At 43.7% G+C, this 20487-nt stretch overlaps 1 protein-coding gene across 1 annotated transcript in view; it reads right to left on the bottom strand.

Annotated features, from left to right (window-relative positions):
* Window positions 1-20487, bottom strand: part of NR3C2 (nuclear receptor subfamily 3 group C member 2) — a gene marked incomplete at its 5' end in the record, with an annotated part of 201683 nt that overhangs the window by 5784 nt on the left and 175412 nt on the right. Inside the window, 2 exons of the mRNA XM_080630293.1 lie at window positions 4932-5089; window positions 9312-9442. Coding sequence (XP_080486419.1) covers window positions 4932-5089; window positions 9312-9442 — 289 coding nt within the window. The remainder of the gene's footprint in view (window positions 1-4931; window positions 5090-9311; window positions 9443-20487) is intronic.

Here is a 20487-nt window from a genome sequence, read left to right as displayed (position 1 = left end):
CCACTATATTCCCTTCTGCTCTCAGTCCTGTGAAAATCCCATGATATAAGTTAATTACTCTCAGGGCTCAGGAAGTAAATTATCCTCCCCTGGGATGGCTCACAGGCTGATTCTCAGGGGTACAGATGTCCTTTGGTGCCACTGTGGCTAATTCGTAGCTCCTGAAGAAATCTTGAACTCTAATCCAAAGAGCAAAACCTCCCACAAACCCAGGGAAAACAAAGTAAGAGCGAGAGATGAAGCCTCTGGTTACACCTATGCAGTGTATTTACCTCTTGCTAGCAAGGAGTAGAAGGTGGAAAAATGCATCTGGATTAGGCATGAACAGTATTTGACCAGAACAAATGTGGAACCTTGTTCTGCCTGGACAGGTGCATTTACTGATTTAGGAACTGCACTCATTTCTCTTCATCTACACGTGCATGCTGAAACTACAGCACCCGACATCCGGCCATGACATGGAGAAACCTGAGATGATCTCATTTTGTATGCTTGGAGGATTCATGCAAACCCACGGCATCACACCCCATGAAGCATCCTCAGCCCTTGGCCAGGGTGAACTTTGGGCCAAGTCTCCCTTGCTCTTGTCAACAATAGTGGGGGGTTCTGCCCTCCTTCAGTAAAAACCTATTAAAGGAGAAGAGACCCAACCATCACATACTGAGTAAAGACGACCCTCAGAGAAGCCCCTGTCTACATTAGGGATCTGGGAATCAATTTCTCACTTGACAGACATGTATTAGCTGCTGCAACGCACACCCATGCACACTCATTGCTGCTGCTTTTGCAGGGGCACCACCGGAAGCAGGGACTGGATCTAGCCTCTGAGTATACAGGAAAAATGCCTCCTCTGAGAATTCAGTCACTAAACAAGGCTCCAAACAGCTCTTCAGCCATGGGGGACAGTTTTGGCAGATCAGTAGCAGGAGTAAGTGTGCCCGAAGGTGTTGGCAACAGCTGAGGGGCTCATCTGCAGCTTCGTATTTGTGGGATTAAGCACCTGCAGAGGCACATGTGCATCCACCACAGCATGCCCTGCAAACCTGCCCCTCGAGGATCTGTGCCCTGCTTCCCACTGTCGGCTTTTTCAGCGAGTATAATCCTGGCGCTCTCAGCCTATGGAAAGATCTACCTCAGCTATAAAGTATTCCCTTCAGGAACCATAAAAAATTAATTATTCAGCAGCATGAGCCTTAAAGAATTTATTTGTGTTTGGCAGAAAATATCAACAAGCAAATGACAGTGCAGTGCTCTGCCTTGCCAAGACAAGGGGAAGGTTCATATTAGGGTTTAATGTCATGGCATCGAAACAAAAGCCCTCTTCACTCAAAGTCTGTTTAGTATCAGCCAGATTGAAACCAAACTCAGCTTTTGTTCTGCAAACTGCCTAACCATACACTATGCTCTCTATATGAAACAAGGCTTGCCATGCAAGATACAACCCTTCCTGCCAAAGCCAACAGGAGATGTTGAGGAGGATCCAAATGAAGTTTTTGATACCATGTGTAGTACATCTGTTTCTAATGTTCCTGCATGCCATTTGTCTGCTCACATAACACAGTTCACCTACATCCAAGTGCTGCATATGCATCTCTCCCTGAAACGTCCATGGCCATTTGTGGGACCAAGGCCCAAAACCTTTATGTCCTGAGTAGAGAGACCAGTTGTCCTTGCTACACTATAGTTCTCAACGCGTAACAAACCCCCTAACCACAATGGTAGAAATACAATCCCTACAAGAAGGAAATAGAACCACAGAATTATTTGGGTTGGAAGGGACCTCAAAGCTCACCCAGTTCCAACCCCCTGCCATGGGCAGGGACACCTTTCACTAGAGCAGGTTGCTCAAAGCCCCCTCCAACCTGGCCTTGAACACTGCCAGGGATGGGGCAGCCACAACTTCTCTGGGCAACCTGTGTCAGTGCTTTACCACCCTCATAGCGATGTTTTTTTCTCCTTTATCTAATCTAAATACATTGATTATCTTGCTGTCCTCAGTGCTACCTGAAGATACCCACACTGGGGTCCATCTGCAGAAGCAAGGCACAATAGCAAGTAAATGGCAACAACCTTTTCCTCCTCTCGTCTCCTGCCGCATGAGAGGAAGGGCGCGCTGTGTAACCAGACTGATGCTGTCAGCCAGCGCCTGCTGTATCAGCAACAACAGCTTCCACACAGCATCATGCAAATAAAGAGCATTCTGGTGCATGGCAGCAGTGACGCAAACTACCCGTCAGCCTGCAGGCATGCTCCTCCAGCCAAGGAAACTGTAGTTATCTTGTCTGCTCAGGATGGGTTCCATCTCGTACTTCTCGGTTGCACTTTTGCTACTTCGGGGCTTTATGGATCATTAAAGTTGCTGATTCTTTCAAATGCTGAAGTGCCTACCTGGCCTTCTTAAAAATTTGTTTTCCTCACCTCGGCACTTTTGTACCTGCACATATGTTCACCGTGTGGATGAACGATTTAGTACACTGAGCAGCAAAAAACCATTGTGTTTGGGGTCTTCTTACTCATATCAGCCAAGTGATTTGGTACTGTATCAAATACTGTAATTGGATATTCCCATGCACTTTTATTTCACACAGCCTTCAGAAAAGACTACTTAAAAATGAGGCTGATGACAGCAAGTGTGAAGGTGCAAAGGAGCTGTGGTTTTTTATTGTTTATCACTACACTCAGGTAAAGCAAACTCCTTGAATGACAGGATACTGCTTTGCTCTGATGGAGCTTAATAAGCATGAATTCTGCACAGGTCCCTTTGGGCTTGCACTGCAAATGCCAACACTGTGGCATGTAAACACGGGGCCTCACCTCCAGTTAGACCACTCAGCACCAGCTATATTCTGATCTTCTGAAATTGTAACAGAGTAAGTTAAAAACGCATAGGTGGCAGCTGACAAAGTGCTCCTCCTAAATTAAGGGGTTGAGCAGAGCATTTGCATTTACACTGATCAAACAGAGAAATTCTGCGCTAACAGGCAGTGGGGGGAGAAGAGAAATGCTTGCTCCTCATTAATATCATCACCACTCTCAATTTATTCTGATGGATTGAAAAAAAAACCAACGAAAAGCAAAAAAATCAGTTGTAAAGAGGAAAAATAAACAAGTGCCTTTGTTGAGCAAGTCTCCAGCATCATCCCTGAAAGGAAGCACTGTTGTTGGACAAGCGGCCTTTTTAACAGAGAATGCTGACAATGGGACTTTCTTTAAAAAGTCCTTTGTGAGAAAGCGCTCTCTTAAAATAAAATACAAAAATATCTTAAATAAAAATTAAATAAAACGCAAGAGCAGTCTGCTTCCTCCAGTCAGCCCAGCTCCCAGTGGTTAATGCTGTGCTTTGGAAAACGTCTGCAGGACATGGTAGCATTCTCAGTAAGCGCAAGCCTGTCATCCAGTCACCTTAACCATGCATACACATCTTGCAAATGACTTTATCACCCATCCCCTTTCTTTCCACTAAAACACTACAACTTCCTTTGCTGGCACAGAGCAAGTGAAACCCGAGCTCTGAAGAATGAGCTATTACTGCAGTACTAATAATACTCTCCCTGCCTCCCACCAAGATTCGCAATGTTATAACGAACAACAGAACAATATTTGAAAAATAATTCCATATGTACATTCTGTAAACAGACCTCAGGCTCTTATACAGATTTGACCTGAAGTGCACTGTACTGTACTGTACTGTACTGTCTCCACACAAATGAAATTTGAGTACAAAGAAGTACATTTATATGCAGGCTCTGTAAGCAAGTGCTGTAGGTTTTTCATGCAGCAAAGTTACTCCCCTGCCCACCCAGGGTGGAGTAGAACACTCTTCCCCTTTGCTGTACTTTACCAGGGAGGTGATGAGCCTCTGCTCATGGGATCCCTCCTCTCTTGCACCCCAACATGACTGAAGATCACTCGCCTCGTGACGCTCTCATCACTCACTGCATGGTGGTGCAGCTTCAGACAGGATGGGCACTAGCCCCACTACTGGCCCAGGCAGTGAGGAGACCACTTCTGGGTCACTGGCTTCCTCTACAGGGGCTCCAGGCTCCATTATGGAGAGCACAGAGATACACCCCTGCTGCTGCTTGAAGCACCTGGAGAGGTAAATCTCTGCGCTTAATCACTGGCTAGAACCGGGCTGGCTCACAGCTCAACATTAGAGATACATCTTCTGAAGCCACGAGCAGGTCCCGTGCACTACACACCTACCACAACCCCTCAGAGCCACCCTGGGCTGAGGCAACAACAGCCTGGGTGTTCTGGGACTAAACTTTCAGTCTCCCCACGTCATTCATCACATCTCGCACCTGACGCATATAAAACAAACCCCCTGCAGTGGAATGAGACAGGGCGGTATAAAGTAACCTAACAACACAGTGACTCCCATGCTTGAAAAGCTCAAATAAAGCTTCAAATACCCAAGATGGCTCCAAGGTCTTAACGCAGCTTTAAAGTCATCATTATTAAACCCCAGCCATAAAATATCACCAAATTAACTCAACATTTAACAGCACATCAGGCATGTTAGAAAAGTGACACTAATCCAGCACCTTCCATTGAGGAGCAGCTCCTTAGGTACTCCGTGTGGTGCACTTGCACCACATCTAACTTTGAACAACAGCCAACATCCCTTCTCCCACTGAAGAGCCTCTGACCTCACTAATAGCTATACTGACCTTAAGTGAATCATTGGAGGAACACACTACCATTTAACATAGGAGAAGGCAGCAGGACCCAGCCCTAAATGACTTATATTTTCTTATTTTACTTGGCAGCTGTCCTTAAATTCATCTAACAACTTCTCCCAGATGTTCCTTTAAAAAGAATTTAAATGTTTTTTTTCCTCCCTCTTAACACAATTAAAGACTACTGGTTTACCTTAATGGAGTGATTTTTGCTTAACTTTTCTGCACTCCCTGAGGAGTTATACTTACATCATGCATGGAGTCAAGAAGTTTAGTCAGTTGGTAGAATCTCTGCCAGCTTTGCCCAGAGTTACTTGGACATTTAGTTACCATCTTCTTTAGTTCTTTAATGTAATTTGCCCTCATTTCTTCAAATGCAGCTTGGCTTTTGAGACCATCCTTGGGAACTGTCATTGAAAAGACAGTCTTATATTAATATTAACTGTATTGCTTATTCTTTTGATGTGCATACTTAGAAAGTTACACTAGTTAACGGACGAAAGAATTAAACCTGTAAGCAAAGTCCATAATTTTACAGACATTGGTTAGGAATCAACAACATAATACAGATTTTCAAGCAGTTCAAGCATCCTCTCCAGATCTGTGATTGCAGAAGCTGTGGCAGAAGACAAGACGGCATCTTGGACACATGCTAAGCTCATGCTGAAACTGTTTTTAATACAACCCAACCACAAAAAAAAACCCCAAAAAAACCACCCAAAAACCAAAAACCAGATGGATCAAGGATATTTTCTTAGAAGTTGAAACATGATTTAACATTCTTGAATGATTCCCCAGCTTGGCAGAGGAGGGGAAGGTACAGATTTACAGCTGTTATGTGCAGAAATGCCAGACGAAGTGAAACGTTTTTATGCCATCAAGTAACATTGCTTTGAATGTTAGTAAGCATCTGCATAACACCTAGAACAGACAGAGCCATTATTCTGCATTAAACAGAAGACTATTTTCCAAACATCCCAAGACAGTGCTTGACCATGCCATAGAGTAGCAAGCATTTCTAGTGTCCTATTAAAGTTCCCGTCTGCTAGAGGGATCATTTCTCAAATGGGCTAACAGTAAGTAGAGTCTTCTGATACGTTTTACTGTGACTGATACCACCAAGGCTAATTAAAAAAGCAAATACACTGTTTATTTACAGACTGCAGGTTCTGCCCCAAACAGGAATGGCTTACAGGATCAGATCTCTAGGAAAACCCGACAGAGGTTATTAATAACAATAAACAAAGCATTCTGGTGTTCTAGTACTGCTTAACTATCAAATATTTTTCTACTCTGTATCTCTTAATGCTAGGCTAGAGAAGGAAAATAAAACGCTAAACTGTACAGGAGGAGCTTATTTTCTAAGCAAGCCAGAAAGCTATGTCAGAGTAAGCGAAATGGGAAGTCTTTTTACTAAAAAAAGGAAAAAAAGGTGATCTTCCAACTTAGCTTACCCTGACTTAACATCTTGATCGAAATTGTCTTGTTCATCCATTCCCTTCTCTTTGAAATCCTGTGAACTGCCTTCTATCCCACTGCAATCACATCAGAAGCAAGTAACCACTGTCCAAATGACTGCAGAGAAGAAGCTTTAAGAAAAAACACCCGTAGTATCTTCCATCACCAGTTATCTACCAGAGCAGTTTGGCAATGGAAAACAAGAAGCTCTACCACCACATAAGCTGCAAGGTCTTGTGACCATCAAGTGCTGGAACAGGGCACAAGGAGGAATCTTTAGAAAAAGACTAGGACGTAACACACCAACCTGCCTATAATATAAGTATCTTATCTTATATACATGTAATATTTAACTTTTAAATTCTAGATGCCAAATCCCTGAGTCAGTCAGCTGACAGAAGAAACTGAAACAGAAGTACAAATTCAGTTTGAGCTGAATAAATAGAGACAGCAATCAAAATGAGTTAAAGCCATCAGAGTCTACTGGGGCCCTTACACAAAATGCATGGGCTTTACAGTTCCTTTAATATTCACAGGCCTGTATTCCTACATATTGCTTTAAGAATGTTAGAGACACTCTTTCATTGTGTACTACTATGTATTTTATGCTCTGTCTGCAAATTATTATGCCATCACTCTGGCCAGATTATTAAGAAAGAAAGACCACAAATAAAAAGAACTCAAGCAAAACATGAAATTCTGGAGGTTTGCCCAGTGTTTCTGATTTTACTTATTAAATGCAGCAATGTTTTTGGCAAGCTCCCAAAATCTATGGTCTGTGGAAAGCAAGAAAACAATTGAGTTGTAATGTGTGGTTTCTTCCACATGTAAATGGAGTGAAACTTCCTTGATGTGGTCATCATGAAGGTTGCAGAATAACTTGTACCCTGCTCATCACACGATGCAATAAAAAAACCTTAAACAAAAACAAACCTGGTGTTTTCTGTCACAAGGTTGTATCAAGGTGTAAGTGTTCAAAACCAGGTTTGCTGCCCTTCACATGATGCTGTCTTGAGTTTTATCGCCATCTTCATCTCCATTTCCCGCTCCTCTCTCTCTCTAACAAAAAATACCCTGGTTCTCCCCAAAACAAACTGTTTTTAGTAGGATTTCTAGTGACTATCGTGTGTGTTTCAAAGGGACCCAGCCAGCTGAAGTTAATTGGCCAGGCTGATCTTGCCTAACAAGTTCTTGCAATAACTCAAGTCATTAGTCAACATTCTCAGTGCAGAATACTAAATACCTTGCTAAAGGAAATTTTGCTGTGTTTTTAGAATGCCTTTAGGCTCTTTTTCTAAAGATTCTCCCCCTTTAGGGCTGATTAAAAAGTAGCAAAGCCAGATCCCAATCCAGACACTCTCTAAAGAACATTCTGGGAGCTGGACCTTCCCCAGGCATATCAACGTTTAGCACTGCTAGTTCCTTCTGGAAAGACCTCAAGTGACAACCTTCAAAAAGCCTGTTTGCCTCGAAGGGCTACCCCAGATCATATCAGCTCCCCACAGTCCCAGTTTCACCAGCAGACCATCTCCTCCAGCCCTTGATGGAGTGGGACTTGGGGGTCAGACCCCACAGGCCTGGACACAAAGTGCTCCTCAAAGGACAGCGTATCTCCCCACCCCAGGGAGCTGGAACAGCTTCAATGGGAAGAAGGGAGAGGGCACAGCTGAGCCCAAAAAACTTAGCCCCAGGAGGTTTCTGTGAGTGAATCCAAATCCCCTCCAGCCAGATGGGAACTGAAGCTTCGCGTCCTCTTTCAAAGGCAAGCTCTTTAACCACAGAGCTACCGGCTGGGTGGGACGGGTGATGTCTGAATGAAAGGCACCACAGAAGGGGAAAAAATACCCATCCCACTGCCTTGCCTGAAGGGGTTGCCACTTGGATTTGCTGGATGCTGCAAATCCCTTCGCAGGCACCTAACTGCCTATAGCAAACACACCCACACCATGGCTGGGGCTCAGAGGCTCCTGAGTGTCTAAATCTGCTGCTGCATCAGCCCACTCTGGTGTCCTTTAGCAGTTTCAGCAGGAAGCACCTTCCTATGCCGCACAACTAACGCCTATTGCTTGCCATTCGCTCCTTCCTCCTCCCAGTTTGCTGAGGCAGGAGATTGGATGATGGGCAAGGACAGCGAGATCTCAAAGGGTGCGCTGGGTTCTGCTCACCACCAAATGGGGAGACGCTCTGTGCAGCACGAGCCTGCATAGCCCCCGGCCCTGGCAGCCTTGGGCAAGCGTCTTGCTGCCGGCAGCTTGCAATTGAAAGCTGGAATAAGCAGAGCAGCCCCTTTGATCTTCCATTCCTCCTCTCCCCGTGCCAGCCTCCTTCTGCCGGGGGAATTCTTGCCTGGTGAGTTCACTGCAGTGACATCGTGAACACCTGCCAGTGGAGCTGATGTGTTATCTCATCGTGATGTCATTGAGTGGATCCCACAAACAGGAGCATGGTTATACAGAAGCAAGTTTGATTACAGGTAATTGGATTTTTCATTAGGACTGATGGAAAAGTAATGTACAAACTGCCCGTGTATTTATACAGTTGTACTGGGATGGGAGCTTTTCAATATTTTCACTAAGATCAAGAGATCTGCTAATTACCACACAGTGCTGAAACAAACACCAAGATGTAATTTGGCATCTTAAAACTCAAAGTATGACACTCCAGAGAAACATAAAGTGTGCAGTTATCTATAAAACTTTCAGAGCCCTGTAACAGGGCTCACCATTCTCAATTCACTCGGCATTGAAAATCACCCATTCTACCGTACAGACAATGTATACCTTTTGATCTTGAAGGTGACACTAAGTCACCCAAACCAGTGGCTTTGAGTGTTGAGTGGGGATTCTTCCCCAATTCCCGTATCTATTGCACTCTCTCAGCATGCCTGGCTGACTCAAGCACTTGTACAGAGAAAAGGGAGGGGGGGGAGAAAGCCCTTCCCTGGTCACTCCTGTCCTTCCAATGCACGACATTCAAACTGGAAGGACACTTCCTGTGCTAACGCAGATTAGAGTGAGACCTGCAGATAAACCCAAGACATAAAACCAGGCTTATTCCTGTGGCCCTGCTGGACACAGTGTGGCTCTTTTGTCACATTAGTTAAAATCACTGCACCACTTTGTGAATTGGAATATTTTCAAGTATTCCCATGTAACCACGAGTCTAACTTACCTGTGCTCAACAGCAGCAAAACTTTCATTATAGTGTACTCCTCAAAGCTAAGCTGCAAGCGAACAAACTGCAGACTGATCTGGTGCATCCCCTGGCACAGCTCAAACATTGCAGACTGGCGCATCCGTTCCCTGCAAAGAGAAAGAAGCAAAATCCAGAGGATAAATACAGGAAAACACAACATGCGCAGGGCAGCCCACACGTGAGGAACCATGAGACCTGGAAACCAAGCACTGATCGTGCAGAGGTCAGTTAAGTCACAACCACGGTTGCAAAGTTCAGGCTCGGTAAGGGAGCTGGGGACTACAGACATGGAGCTGGAGCTCTGCCAACCCTGGAGGGCTGCCTGGTCCCTGTGCTCCCAGCCTGGCAGAAAAATACCCTGCCTGTGAGCTTTGGGGACCTGGGCATCACCTTGCTCAGTTCCTACACCATCTGCAGTGTATGGCTGTGCTCATTTTGCCACCCGGCAGACCGCAGGCAGCATTAACATCCACCCTCCTACAAGGACCAGAAACAAAACCGACGATGTTAATGAAGTGACAAAAATGTTTTAAAATGTGTTTGAATCGTCAGCATTGAGCTCTGCCCTGGCTGATGGAAATAAGCCTGCTGAAAGGGTTAGAACTGGTGCAACAGGGGAATCTACCCCCACTGCATGCATGTTTTAAATTGTATATATCCCCCATCAGTTGATGTACAGGTAGAAACAGCTTTTAGAAGTGCCTGGTGCAGAGACGGGCTGGGGGAAAGGATGCTAAGGAGAACTGAGAGCCTCACACCTGCAGCCCTCACCACCCAGGGCAGTCAGCCCTGACCCTAGCCCAGCAGCCCCCAAGGCTGCCTGCAGCCCTAGGCAACAGGAAAACTCATGGCAAGGAGCTCCGCTGCCACCATGCACGGCCGGGTTCACAAGCCAGCAGGGCCCTGGGATCAGAGAGCTCCACCGTGCCAGCAGACATCCTGAGTCTCTCACACTGAATAACACAGAAACATGACTGGCAGGTCTGGAAAACGAGGAAGTGGTTTAAGAAACATAAAACAGAATGCATGACTTTGTGTTACCGCCTTTATTTCTACTGAGGAGTCTGAAGTTAAGAAACAATTGGGATGACCGCTGCCTCAGCCAGCACTTGTGCATCCTCCCCAAGTAACTTCCATCTCAAAATCTCTGGTTACTATTTCTCCCGGAAGAGCTACAGGTGTAACTCCAGGGATGAAGGTGTAGGAACAAGAAGGAGAAATTATTTCCCTGTCACTGAAGTTCATGTTAATATACTACACTGGACCTCCTATGGGGAATTCTTCATCAAATTGTTGCAATGGTCTCTTATTTGAAACCTGAAATATTCAAAAATTCTGTAAGTTGGCTTGTTTTTTTCTTTCCGAATAATAATATAAAATAATCTGGAATATATAAAGGAGTATATAAGATGACAGCCTCATTCATTAATATGTATTTTTGCTGCTTAAAGCATAAGATAATGACGATACATGACTTGTATCCAGTTCACTCTTTCTTTTGCTTTATATACTTGGATACATTTAGCTTCAGACTCTCCCTCTCCTCTCTGAAGCAGCCACAGGCTAAACCACACTGCCCAAGTTTCAGGCAGAATTAGGTAGGATTTTGCTGTGCTTCTAAAGCCACTATCCCAAAACACAGCAGCTACAGCAAAGGGTCACCGAGAGCTGCCTGTCTCACTTTGAAACTACAGTATGTATGTGGGTATTTAGACATGGCGCTATAATTGTCCAGTGACCACTACTTCTTTTCTTCATTATAATTGCTCAACAACAATTGTCTATATTTCTTCGAACATTTTTTCACATAAGTGGGGAATTGGATGAAGTTCAGCTAATTATTTTAACCAAGCAACTGCCTTTTCAAATATACAAATTGGCTGGTGAAAGAGAAGAATCATACTGTGTGCAAACAAAGACTGACATAATCTTCCTGGTGTTTTATTGCACTATTGCCAGAGCAGATTTTATTTCCCTCCTTAATACTAATAAAGCAGACTCCCCATTGTTATACGGCTCTGCACTTTTCCCTGCTCCACCCTCTTCTTGAGACTAAGAATCTCGAGCTTCTCTCTTTTTTCTTTTTTAATTTAATAGTAGTAGTAATGCCATGTGACGTGTATTTATTTTTATTATGTACCATGGACTGCAGGGAAGAAAAGGAGTAGAAGAAAATAGTCTTTGAATGCTTTGGATGGTGACCGAAATACCACTTGGCCCTCTGTTTGCGAAGAGCAGCCTCTGCTGCTGGATGTACCCAGGCACGAGCACACAAGTCCAGTCATGCTCTGCAGAGGACTTAGAGATGTCATGTGTACACTCAATACTGATTGCTATAAAAGAGAGACCCTGAGTAACTGGGATAAGGTGAAACAAAAGGATTTGCAGAATTAAAAGACATCAGATGCACATACACAGGCGTTTCACAGAAATCATAGAATCATAGGATGGTTTGGGTTGAAGAGATCTTAAAAACCACCCAGTTCTAACCCCCTTCCAAGGGCAGGGGCACCTTTCACTAGATCAGGCTGCTCAAAGCCCCGACCCACCTGGCCTTGAACACCGAAGATGCTTTGAAGCTGCTGTGCCCAGGGTCTCACCATCCAGCTCCGCACAGCAGCACCTGGATGTCTCCTGGTGTTTGGATGTGCCCTTAGCACAAACAATCGAGTGTGCCAGGGGTGGGGACTCCTTCACATTTGGCCACCGCATGACTCTGCCTACCCTCCTTTGGGGACATCAGCCTAAGCCAGCCTGAGGTCCTCCTGATTGCTTGTTACTGCCCAGAGACAGAACAGCTGCAGGTACCTCTGAGCTGACCTAGAGATAGCTGGAGAAAAAGACCCCAAAAGACCTCAGAGAGTGATCTCCCTTCCCACTGCTCTTGCTTCCCTCACTCTTCCCAAAAGTACCAAAATCAGGTCTGGAATACTGATAATGCTGGTTGCTAAATGGCCTCTCCCAGGAGGCTCACAGGGATATGTATTGAAGTCGAAACCCGAATGATTAATAAGTGGTATTTGTATTAAAAAACCCCCAAAACCAAACAACATTTTAAGGTATCTCTCAGACTTCTAAATACTGTCAGGATTCAAACCAAGAACAGTCAATTATATCCATTATTACTTTTGCAGGCCAAAGTTAGTTTCTCCAACCTCAGAACATAAGTAGTTGCCACCATCCCTGCCTGTGTTTGATGATCACAGACGCGAGAAGCGTCAGATCTTTCATGCGATACCACAAGCCACACAGCACAGAAACAAGACTTTCTGAGGTTTTGTCTAAGGTTTCTTACATTTTCACCAAACCATGTAGCAAAATACCCTCTGCAAGAGCGAACCTAAAAGCATCCTGACTCAAAACCTTTAACACTGCATTGCACCTCTTGTGACATTTTATTGTTTCTCTGTTATGGAGTTTTTTATTTGTTTTGCTTTTACACAATTGTCCAAATAAAATAATTTTAGTATTTTTTTTGTCTGTCTTAAACAGTCTTTAATTTACTTACAAATATACTGATCTCTAGTCTACCCTCAAGGAAAACCTGATGGCATTGCTTGTAGTGACATAAAATTATACACGGAACTAATCACTAAGTAGTTTAGTTAACATACGGCAAACCTGTAATTTAAAATCCGTTTCCCTCCTGAAAAATCAATTCAGCTGATTTATTACTTATTTACAAAGTATTCCTATATTAGTTAATTCATAACTCTGCTTAATGTAAAATAAACATATTGTGGGAATTTACAGTATTCAACTTTGTATTTGATTTTTAATTGACACAGGATTAAAATAAGAGGGTACAGAGCTTTTGGAAAATTCAGATGCTGATATTGCAGATAGCCCAACACCATGACAGTAACAACAAAATAAAAGCTCACATATTAGAAGACACAGAGACCATAGAAGTTAGGGCACGTCAACATAACGTGAGGAAAATAGACAGTTATTTCTTCCTTACCAAATGCCTCATCTAAGAATAAATACCATTAAGTCATCACAAGTGCCTTTACCACCATGGGGAAAAATTAGAATGAACTTCTATGTTGTCTTCACCCCTGCGTTGTGTGTGTTGAAAGAGTAAATGAAATACAAAAAAGGGCAAAACCCAACCAACCAAAACCAGCTCTACCTTGACACAGCATATAAGCTTCTCAACATGGAAAATGGAAAATGTGAAGATCTGGAATATAAAGGCCTGTATCTTTATGGGGACATTTAAGAAGGTAAGTACATTTAAGCAATAAAAGGCATGGAGCCAAAGCTCTGAATCCACTGTGTGCATACACATTCAAAAGTGGTGTCATTAGCTCAGTTTAGCTTAATCCTCCGCCACAATAATATGCTTTAAACTTTACACCTTATGTTAATCCATCTTAAGTTCCCTGAGTGTCTCCTTACAGGCTTAATTTAACGCCCAGCTCACATTCTGCCTGACCTTCCCTGCAGCCCTGTGAAGAAGCAGATCGACCACAACCAGCCCATTCCCCCCAGCTTCTGCTCTGCTCCATTTCCACATGCTCCTGCATAGCCTTTTGGGCCAATGGGTACCTCGTGTTAACTGGTCACCGAGCTGCCCACCACTTCCTCACTGGAACTCCTTTCCCCTCTGGGAAAAAGCTGGCAAAGCCCTCCAAGCCACCTCAACTGCCTCTGTGTGAAGAGAGTTTTTTCCTGCTGTTGGATTTTCTCTCAACGAACCACAGCAAACATGTTCCTAGTTGAGAGACTCCCTGGTACTTTCTGAGTTTGTCTTTTCTTGCTTCCCACTTGATCTGGGATCTCTCCCTAACTTTATGCAATCTCTATGTCCTCACCTCTCTCATCTCTGCCACCCTTATTCCCAAACTGACTCCAGATCACCTATCTTCCTTCCATGGACCAGCTCTGTGGTATGAGCTCAACACCTTAGCCTGTTTCATCCTCAAGACCTACTCATGGAGAGCTGAGTATGTGGATGAGAAAGTGGCAAACCAACACAGCTTCTTCTCTTCCCCAGCTCCGTGGAAGTAGCCGTCCTTTTACATAGGCAAGCAACAAGACAAATGGTTTGAGTACCCAGCTGAAACAGGACTGATGTCCCAGATCACCAAGCGATAAGTCACCCAACTACAACAGAGGTAGGATTTGAGTAGTCACATTGGGTTGGTTTAAAGAATCTGTTTAAGACAAGGCATCCTAAATACCAAACCAGTCACATATCTCATTAACACCCTTATGTCACTTCCACAGAAACCAAACAGCCACATCTGAAATTGTGAAACTACAGGCACGCTGCACAGAAACAATTTGTTATGAATAAGTAACTTATAATTTATGAAGTCATCATAAAGTCTAGTATCGCAAATCTCCTTGTTGAGAATGGAAACTGCAACTTAGCTGACCGCAACCAAAATGAGGAACCCATGAATGAAGAAATATTCACTCCAGGAGAAACTCAGCCCCAAACTAAACCTGATACCATGTTCTATTTACTTTCTCATGGATGCCATTCAAAGACACAGCACAAGGTGTCTTCCTAAATTAGACAGGGAAGTGAACAAAGGGCAAGCTGTGGAGGGTGTTTTGAAGTTTCATCAGTACATGTGGCTTGCTAATCCAAAGCAAAACTGGGCAAAGGCATCCCCTTTCACAGCACCTCAGAGGAACAAATGTGTAGCTGACTTAGTCCCTTGGCCTCTGCAGGTCAGAAGAGACTTCGGAAAAGATCAAGCAACACCCATAGCAAAAGTCTGCTGTCAAAGATATTCTGTGTTTCCTCTACATTTTTCTCCTCATAAGAACTGCTTCCAATTTCGTAATCAAAAGCCTTTCCCTTTGCTAGACTAAAACCCATACCTGTTTGAAGCCTGCCCATCATTTAACATGATTTCAGGGAACTTCAGAAAGCACATTACACTGTAACAAACCCAAAACAAACAAACCAGCCAACACAAACCAACAAGAAAACCTGCCAAAGGCCTGAAGGTCAAAACCTGTTTGGAAGCCTCAAATAGCAAGGTATGCTTTCCACAATGCCAGAAGGGATCAGTCTGAACTTGGCAGAGAAGACTGAAAAATCACCAGCTACTTTTAGGGTATGGCAGGCAAGCTGTGGATGAAGAGGAGGGGAAAGACCAGGTACATGGAATCACAGAGTCCCTTGTTCATCTGCTCAAACCATTTCATCAGTAAAGCCTCTGGCCTGAATTATGTTACCTGCCTAAGAGGGGCTCACTTGTCTGGAAAACGTTTTGAGGTTCTCCAGGAAACAAAGAAGCAAACGTATCATTGTAACAACAATTTACTCTTTCTTGTGGGAGCATTCTACTTCAACAGCTCCACCATAAAGAATGGTGGGAACAGAACAACACGGCCTAACAAAAAACTGAACCTCTTCTTCCATGCAAAGGGGCAATCACTGCACTGTTTTGTGTGTGGTGGCATTGGGGAACACTGTGCATCACTCTGCTCAATGGACTTTACTCAGACACCTGTTTCTCATCTTGCAGTCATTACAGACTCAACCAAAGTCAGCAGTATTGGAGCAGCATCATTAAGTTATTGCACTGATCAAAATCCAAGCCAAAATACATGCAGAATTCAGGAAAAATTCAATTATGACCTTTCATTCAGCACTTATTTCTTATTCAGCACTTTCTAATCTCTGCTTACTCTGCAAGACACAGCTGAAAGAGACACAAACATGCTCCCTTCAACACATAGCCTTCAACTCTTAAGGCTTTAGAGCCATCTCCTTCCAGGAAGGAAAAAAGATACCTGTTACCTTTCATCAGTGGCAAATGTGGGCAGTCAATTTTGTTGAAATTAATGGCACTTTTGTCATCAATTTCTATTGAAAGAAATTTGGGTCATGCCAATTTTTCCTTTAAGTTGTCAGTAAGCCAGCAGAAATAAATACCCCATCTTCAGCACCACCAACCTCCTCTTCCTCCTACTGGTAAGGCAACACATGAATTCTCCATCCCTTACTGCTAAGGAGAGCAACTGTTTCCCTGCAGCTGGTTACGCTGCCACGGGTAAACATAGGCTGGGAATTAAGTGGTTTACCCAGGAAACTGTCAGCCTAGAGGTAGCACTGCGTCAGATAAACCACCCTGTTCCCTATACAAGCTATGGTGGATCTCAGCCAGGCTACAATATCACAGCCCCTGGCTGCCTGCTCTATCAATGCTGCTGGAAAACACTGTCCTAGTACCAGGTCCAGATAAAAAACCCCAACCCAAACCAAACCCAAAGTGCCATTGCCTCAGCCCCCAGCACAGTCTGGGTTTTCAGCATACTCCTACATTCCCAGGCCATTTCGGCTGACACTGCAGAACTGACTGATGCAGCTATTGCCCACATACATGCTCCTTCATACAGAGGCAAGCAGGTGGCAGCAGTCATGTCTTAAAGCTGCGAGACCTGCCATCAAAGGTACCCTCGGCTCCTCCTGCTGCCCTGTCCTACCTGACTTGAGCCACTACTGACAGTCAGCATTTCTTCTACCTAGAAGCTGGTAAGAAAAACAAACTATGTGCCCTGTTAATCTGTCACAGCAGCAAGGCCTTGGTACTGCTTCCTACTTTGAAAATAAAGAGGTATGACAGTGAGATCCTCCTGCACCAGAAAAATTGGCTCAAGGGTCCTGGAGACGCGCCTTGCTGCTGTTCCTGCAAGGAGTCTGGCATGCAATAAGAGAAAGCTGCTCCCTGCAAGGAAGTGCAGTATGCAAAGGATTTCCTGCTCTGTAAGCTGCTAAAGGTGAAGTACTTCATTAACCATCTTCCCCCACCAGCCCTGCCCCAACAGCAGGTAAATCCACTGCTACCAGAGTGAAATACTTAACCCCACAAGCTTCTCTCCAGGTGACTGGGATGCTGCAGACGGTGCACATCTGGGAATACTGACATTACAGCTATGACCTTGGCAGAAGGTGGTGTTAAACCTAGCACAAAACAGGGATTAGAGTGAAGACCACTAGTGCTGATCACTGATAATTGGAAAAGGAAGGTCATTTTGCATTAAAACATATCCAAAGACATAGCTGGTATTCAGTGGGCTTTTAGCCACTCAGGCATACAAACATGGCAATTGTAGTCAATTCTCAAAACCAGTTTTCTCACAAGAAAGTCCTCTTGGTGATTCTAGAGAATTTAATCCTAGGCAACTGGCACTAAGAAATTCAGAGCTGCTTTAAAGTTTCAGCTAAGCATCCTCCAGTTATATGCCTATCAACAAAGGAACTGGCAACAGCTCGTGGATAATGATTGCCAAAGGAGAGTTTCAGCTCCCAATCAGTAACAGAGAACTTGTGCTAAAATGCAACTTAATAATCAACCAGTTATGTAACCCTAAAATCCCAAGCACATCGATAGCAAAAAATTCCAAGTATCTGCTGGAATTAACAGTTAATTATGCAGTTAGCAGAATGCTGATACCAAATACTCTCTTTTGGTTTGCATTCGCATTTCAAAGGAGACAAATCACAGCTTAAATGAGAAAATACATAATTACGCCTTTACCAAAATGCTTTTTCAACACCATATTCAATAATAACTGATGATAACGTACACACGACAATAACTACTCTTTTAAAGTTCATCAGAGAAAGGTATCACCAGGCAGAAAAGGTGCCTGTTAGGTATCGTTTCATATATCCATTATGCCAGGGCTCATTGTCACTTGCAGTGGTTCATCAGCAAAATTATTGCTATATTCTACATGTGCCAGCAATTCTTCTCTCATGCCAACGATGCCTCAGGAATCAAGACTTTGCTCATGCTGTCATGCAAAACCTGGCATTTTCTGGAAGCCAGCCGAGGCATGCCTTCCTCTCATATCACTTCAGAGAAACTACTTCCTAATTTTCCTCTTATTCATATTTAACTTTATAGGAGAAGCAGCAAAAGGAAGCACTAGGGCATTCGGAGATGCCACCAAACAGCTCACTGATGTGCAGAAAGATTAAAGCAGCACCACTATTCAGACAGACACTTGAACAAACCTCTTCTCTAACTTACCCCTTCCTGAAAAAGACCTTGAAAGAAGTGAAAAGACACCCTCCCAAAAGGCCTGTGGATGTCCCAAAGTCATGCTGAGACAATATTAAGAGAGCATAATTATGCCAAGTTCAATGTAAAAATCACTGGGCAAGTCTTCATGCTAACATCATAAAAACCAAGTCAAACACATCACAAGCTGGAAACCTGCCAGAACATCCACTGGGCCAACAGATGATCTAGATGAAAAAGAAGTGTTTGAGAAAGATCAGGCCATAGAAGAAAAGTTATGTAAAATCTCTACATCACTGTTCTCTGCAAAGGAGTCCAGGAAGGCTCTGCACCAGAGTCTCCCTTTTCAGTGAGTGAGTGTGAGAACTAGTTTCAGATGAAAGTGTGAGCAGAAGAGGGTTCAGAAAGAAAGAAAAAAACCCCACAGTAAAATGAATAGTAATAAATCACTAAGACCAGATGGCATCCATCCATGAGCTATAAAGTAACCTAAATATGGAATTGCTGAATTACTAACTGTGATGTGCAGCTTATTGCTTCAATTGCCCTTATAAAAGGCATGGAAGGTGACAAACGTGATTGATTTCTTAAAATGGGTCTGGCATTGGGGAGGGAGCACTCAAGGGACCAGAGTCTAGTAAGTCTCCCTCCTACATCTAGCAAAATGACTGAAAGAGGAGCATTAATAGATAAATAAATATGCCGTTAAGGGAAGAAAGTCTCTTTGGCTAAGAGAGGTCATGTGGGTGTTGAAACTAGATGATCTTTAAGGTCACTTCCAACCCAAACCATTCTATGATTTTATGACTCATGAATCTGTAACAGAACTCTGACAACAGCACTTGAGCTCTGGTCGATAGAGGCAACATCTGTATGACAGAAATGCTTTTTACATGCCAGGTCTAGCTGCATCCCACGGCCATATGGGGTGAGACCTAAGCAAACACCAACCCTCTCCTCCTCCTCTCCTCTGCCCTGGTTTCCACACAAAGGAAACTGGGGCATGCAACTTGGGTATAGGCTCTAATCCCATCTGTCGGTGTGCCAGCATGCGTAATTACTGGTCCAGGACCTCCTGCACACTGCACTTTTCATCAGGAGATAGGCAGGCATGCAATCACGGTGAAGTTGGATGTTAAAACTATTAAAAAGATCTCCTGAAAGCTCTTAAAGAGAGCTTAGGGATAAGGAGGAGGGCTCTTCATGGATTATTAGCAGCTTAAAAATAGGAGACCGAGGGTAATAATAAATGGGCATCTCTCTCAAGTAATGGAGAGGTTACTAGAGAAGTCTTGCAGAACTCTGCTCTAAGGCCTGGGCTGAAAACTGTACTCATACATCATCTGAAAAAAAATCAGATCCATGGAAGTGACAGAGCTTTCTGATAACTCCAGATGATGAAATCAAGAACTGTCCAGGAAAAACTGCTGAAAAAAGCTGGCAAAATTGTGTGGCTGGCTGACAGAATGGAAGGTGAAAATCAGTAACTGCAATCCATGCAGATGGTATGATCACCTTTCGCCATACATACAAAATAACTGGGGCTCTAAGTGAACACACATCACCCAATAAAGAGACCTAAGTGTAATTGGAAGAGGTTTTGCGGGCTTCTGTCTTTCGAAAATGCTTGCTCAGTGTCAACAAAATGGTCAACAAAAGCAAAGGGTGAGAGAAGACTTGCGAGCTACTGCATAAATCCACTGCACTTTGAAAACAGCATGTCAGTCTGGTCTCCTCCCCAAACTAATACAACGGGCTAGCAAAATCAGAGAGGGAGGAGATAAGGATGGCCAGGGGTAGCAAACAACTGATATACAAGGGGAGAACAAACTGACTATCTAATTCTTCAGCTCCTAGAAGAAATGATGGGACTTGACAGAGATCTCTAAGTGATAAACGGCATACAGAGGATGAAAACGAATATATCCACTATTACTACAAACACAAGAATGAAGTGGCACTCCATTAAATTATCAGCTACCTGCTTTAGAAACATCTCCAACAAACAAATACGTGTAATTAAATTGCAGAAGCAACTGCCATGGAACATTTTATATGTCAAGATTATAAATGTATTCAAAAAGGTATCAGGCAAATTCACAGAAGAAAGATACAGAGGGGTTATTAAGCACAACTACCTGAATGCAATCTCC

This window comes from Psittacula echo (assembly GCF_963264785.1).
Source record: "Psittacula echo genome assembly, chromosome: 1".
Taxonomy (NCBI): domain Eukaryota; kingdom Metazoa; phylum Chordata; class Aves; order Psittaciformes; family Psittacidae; genus Psittacula; species Psittacula echo.
The sequence above is the reverse complement of the archived record's forward strand: the minus strand, read 5'-3'. Positions and strand labels throughout refer to the sequence as shown.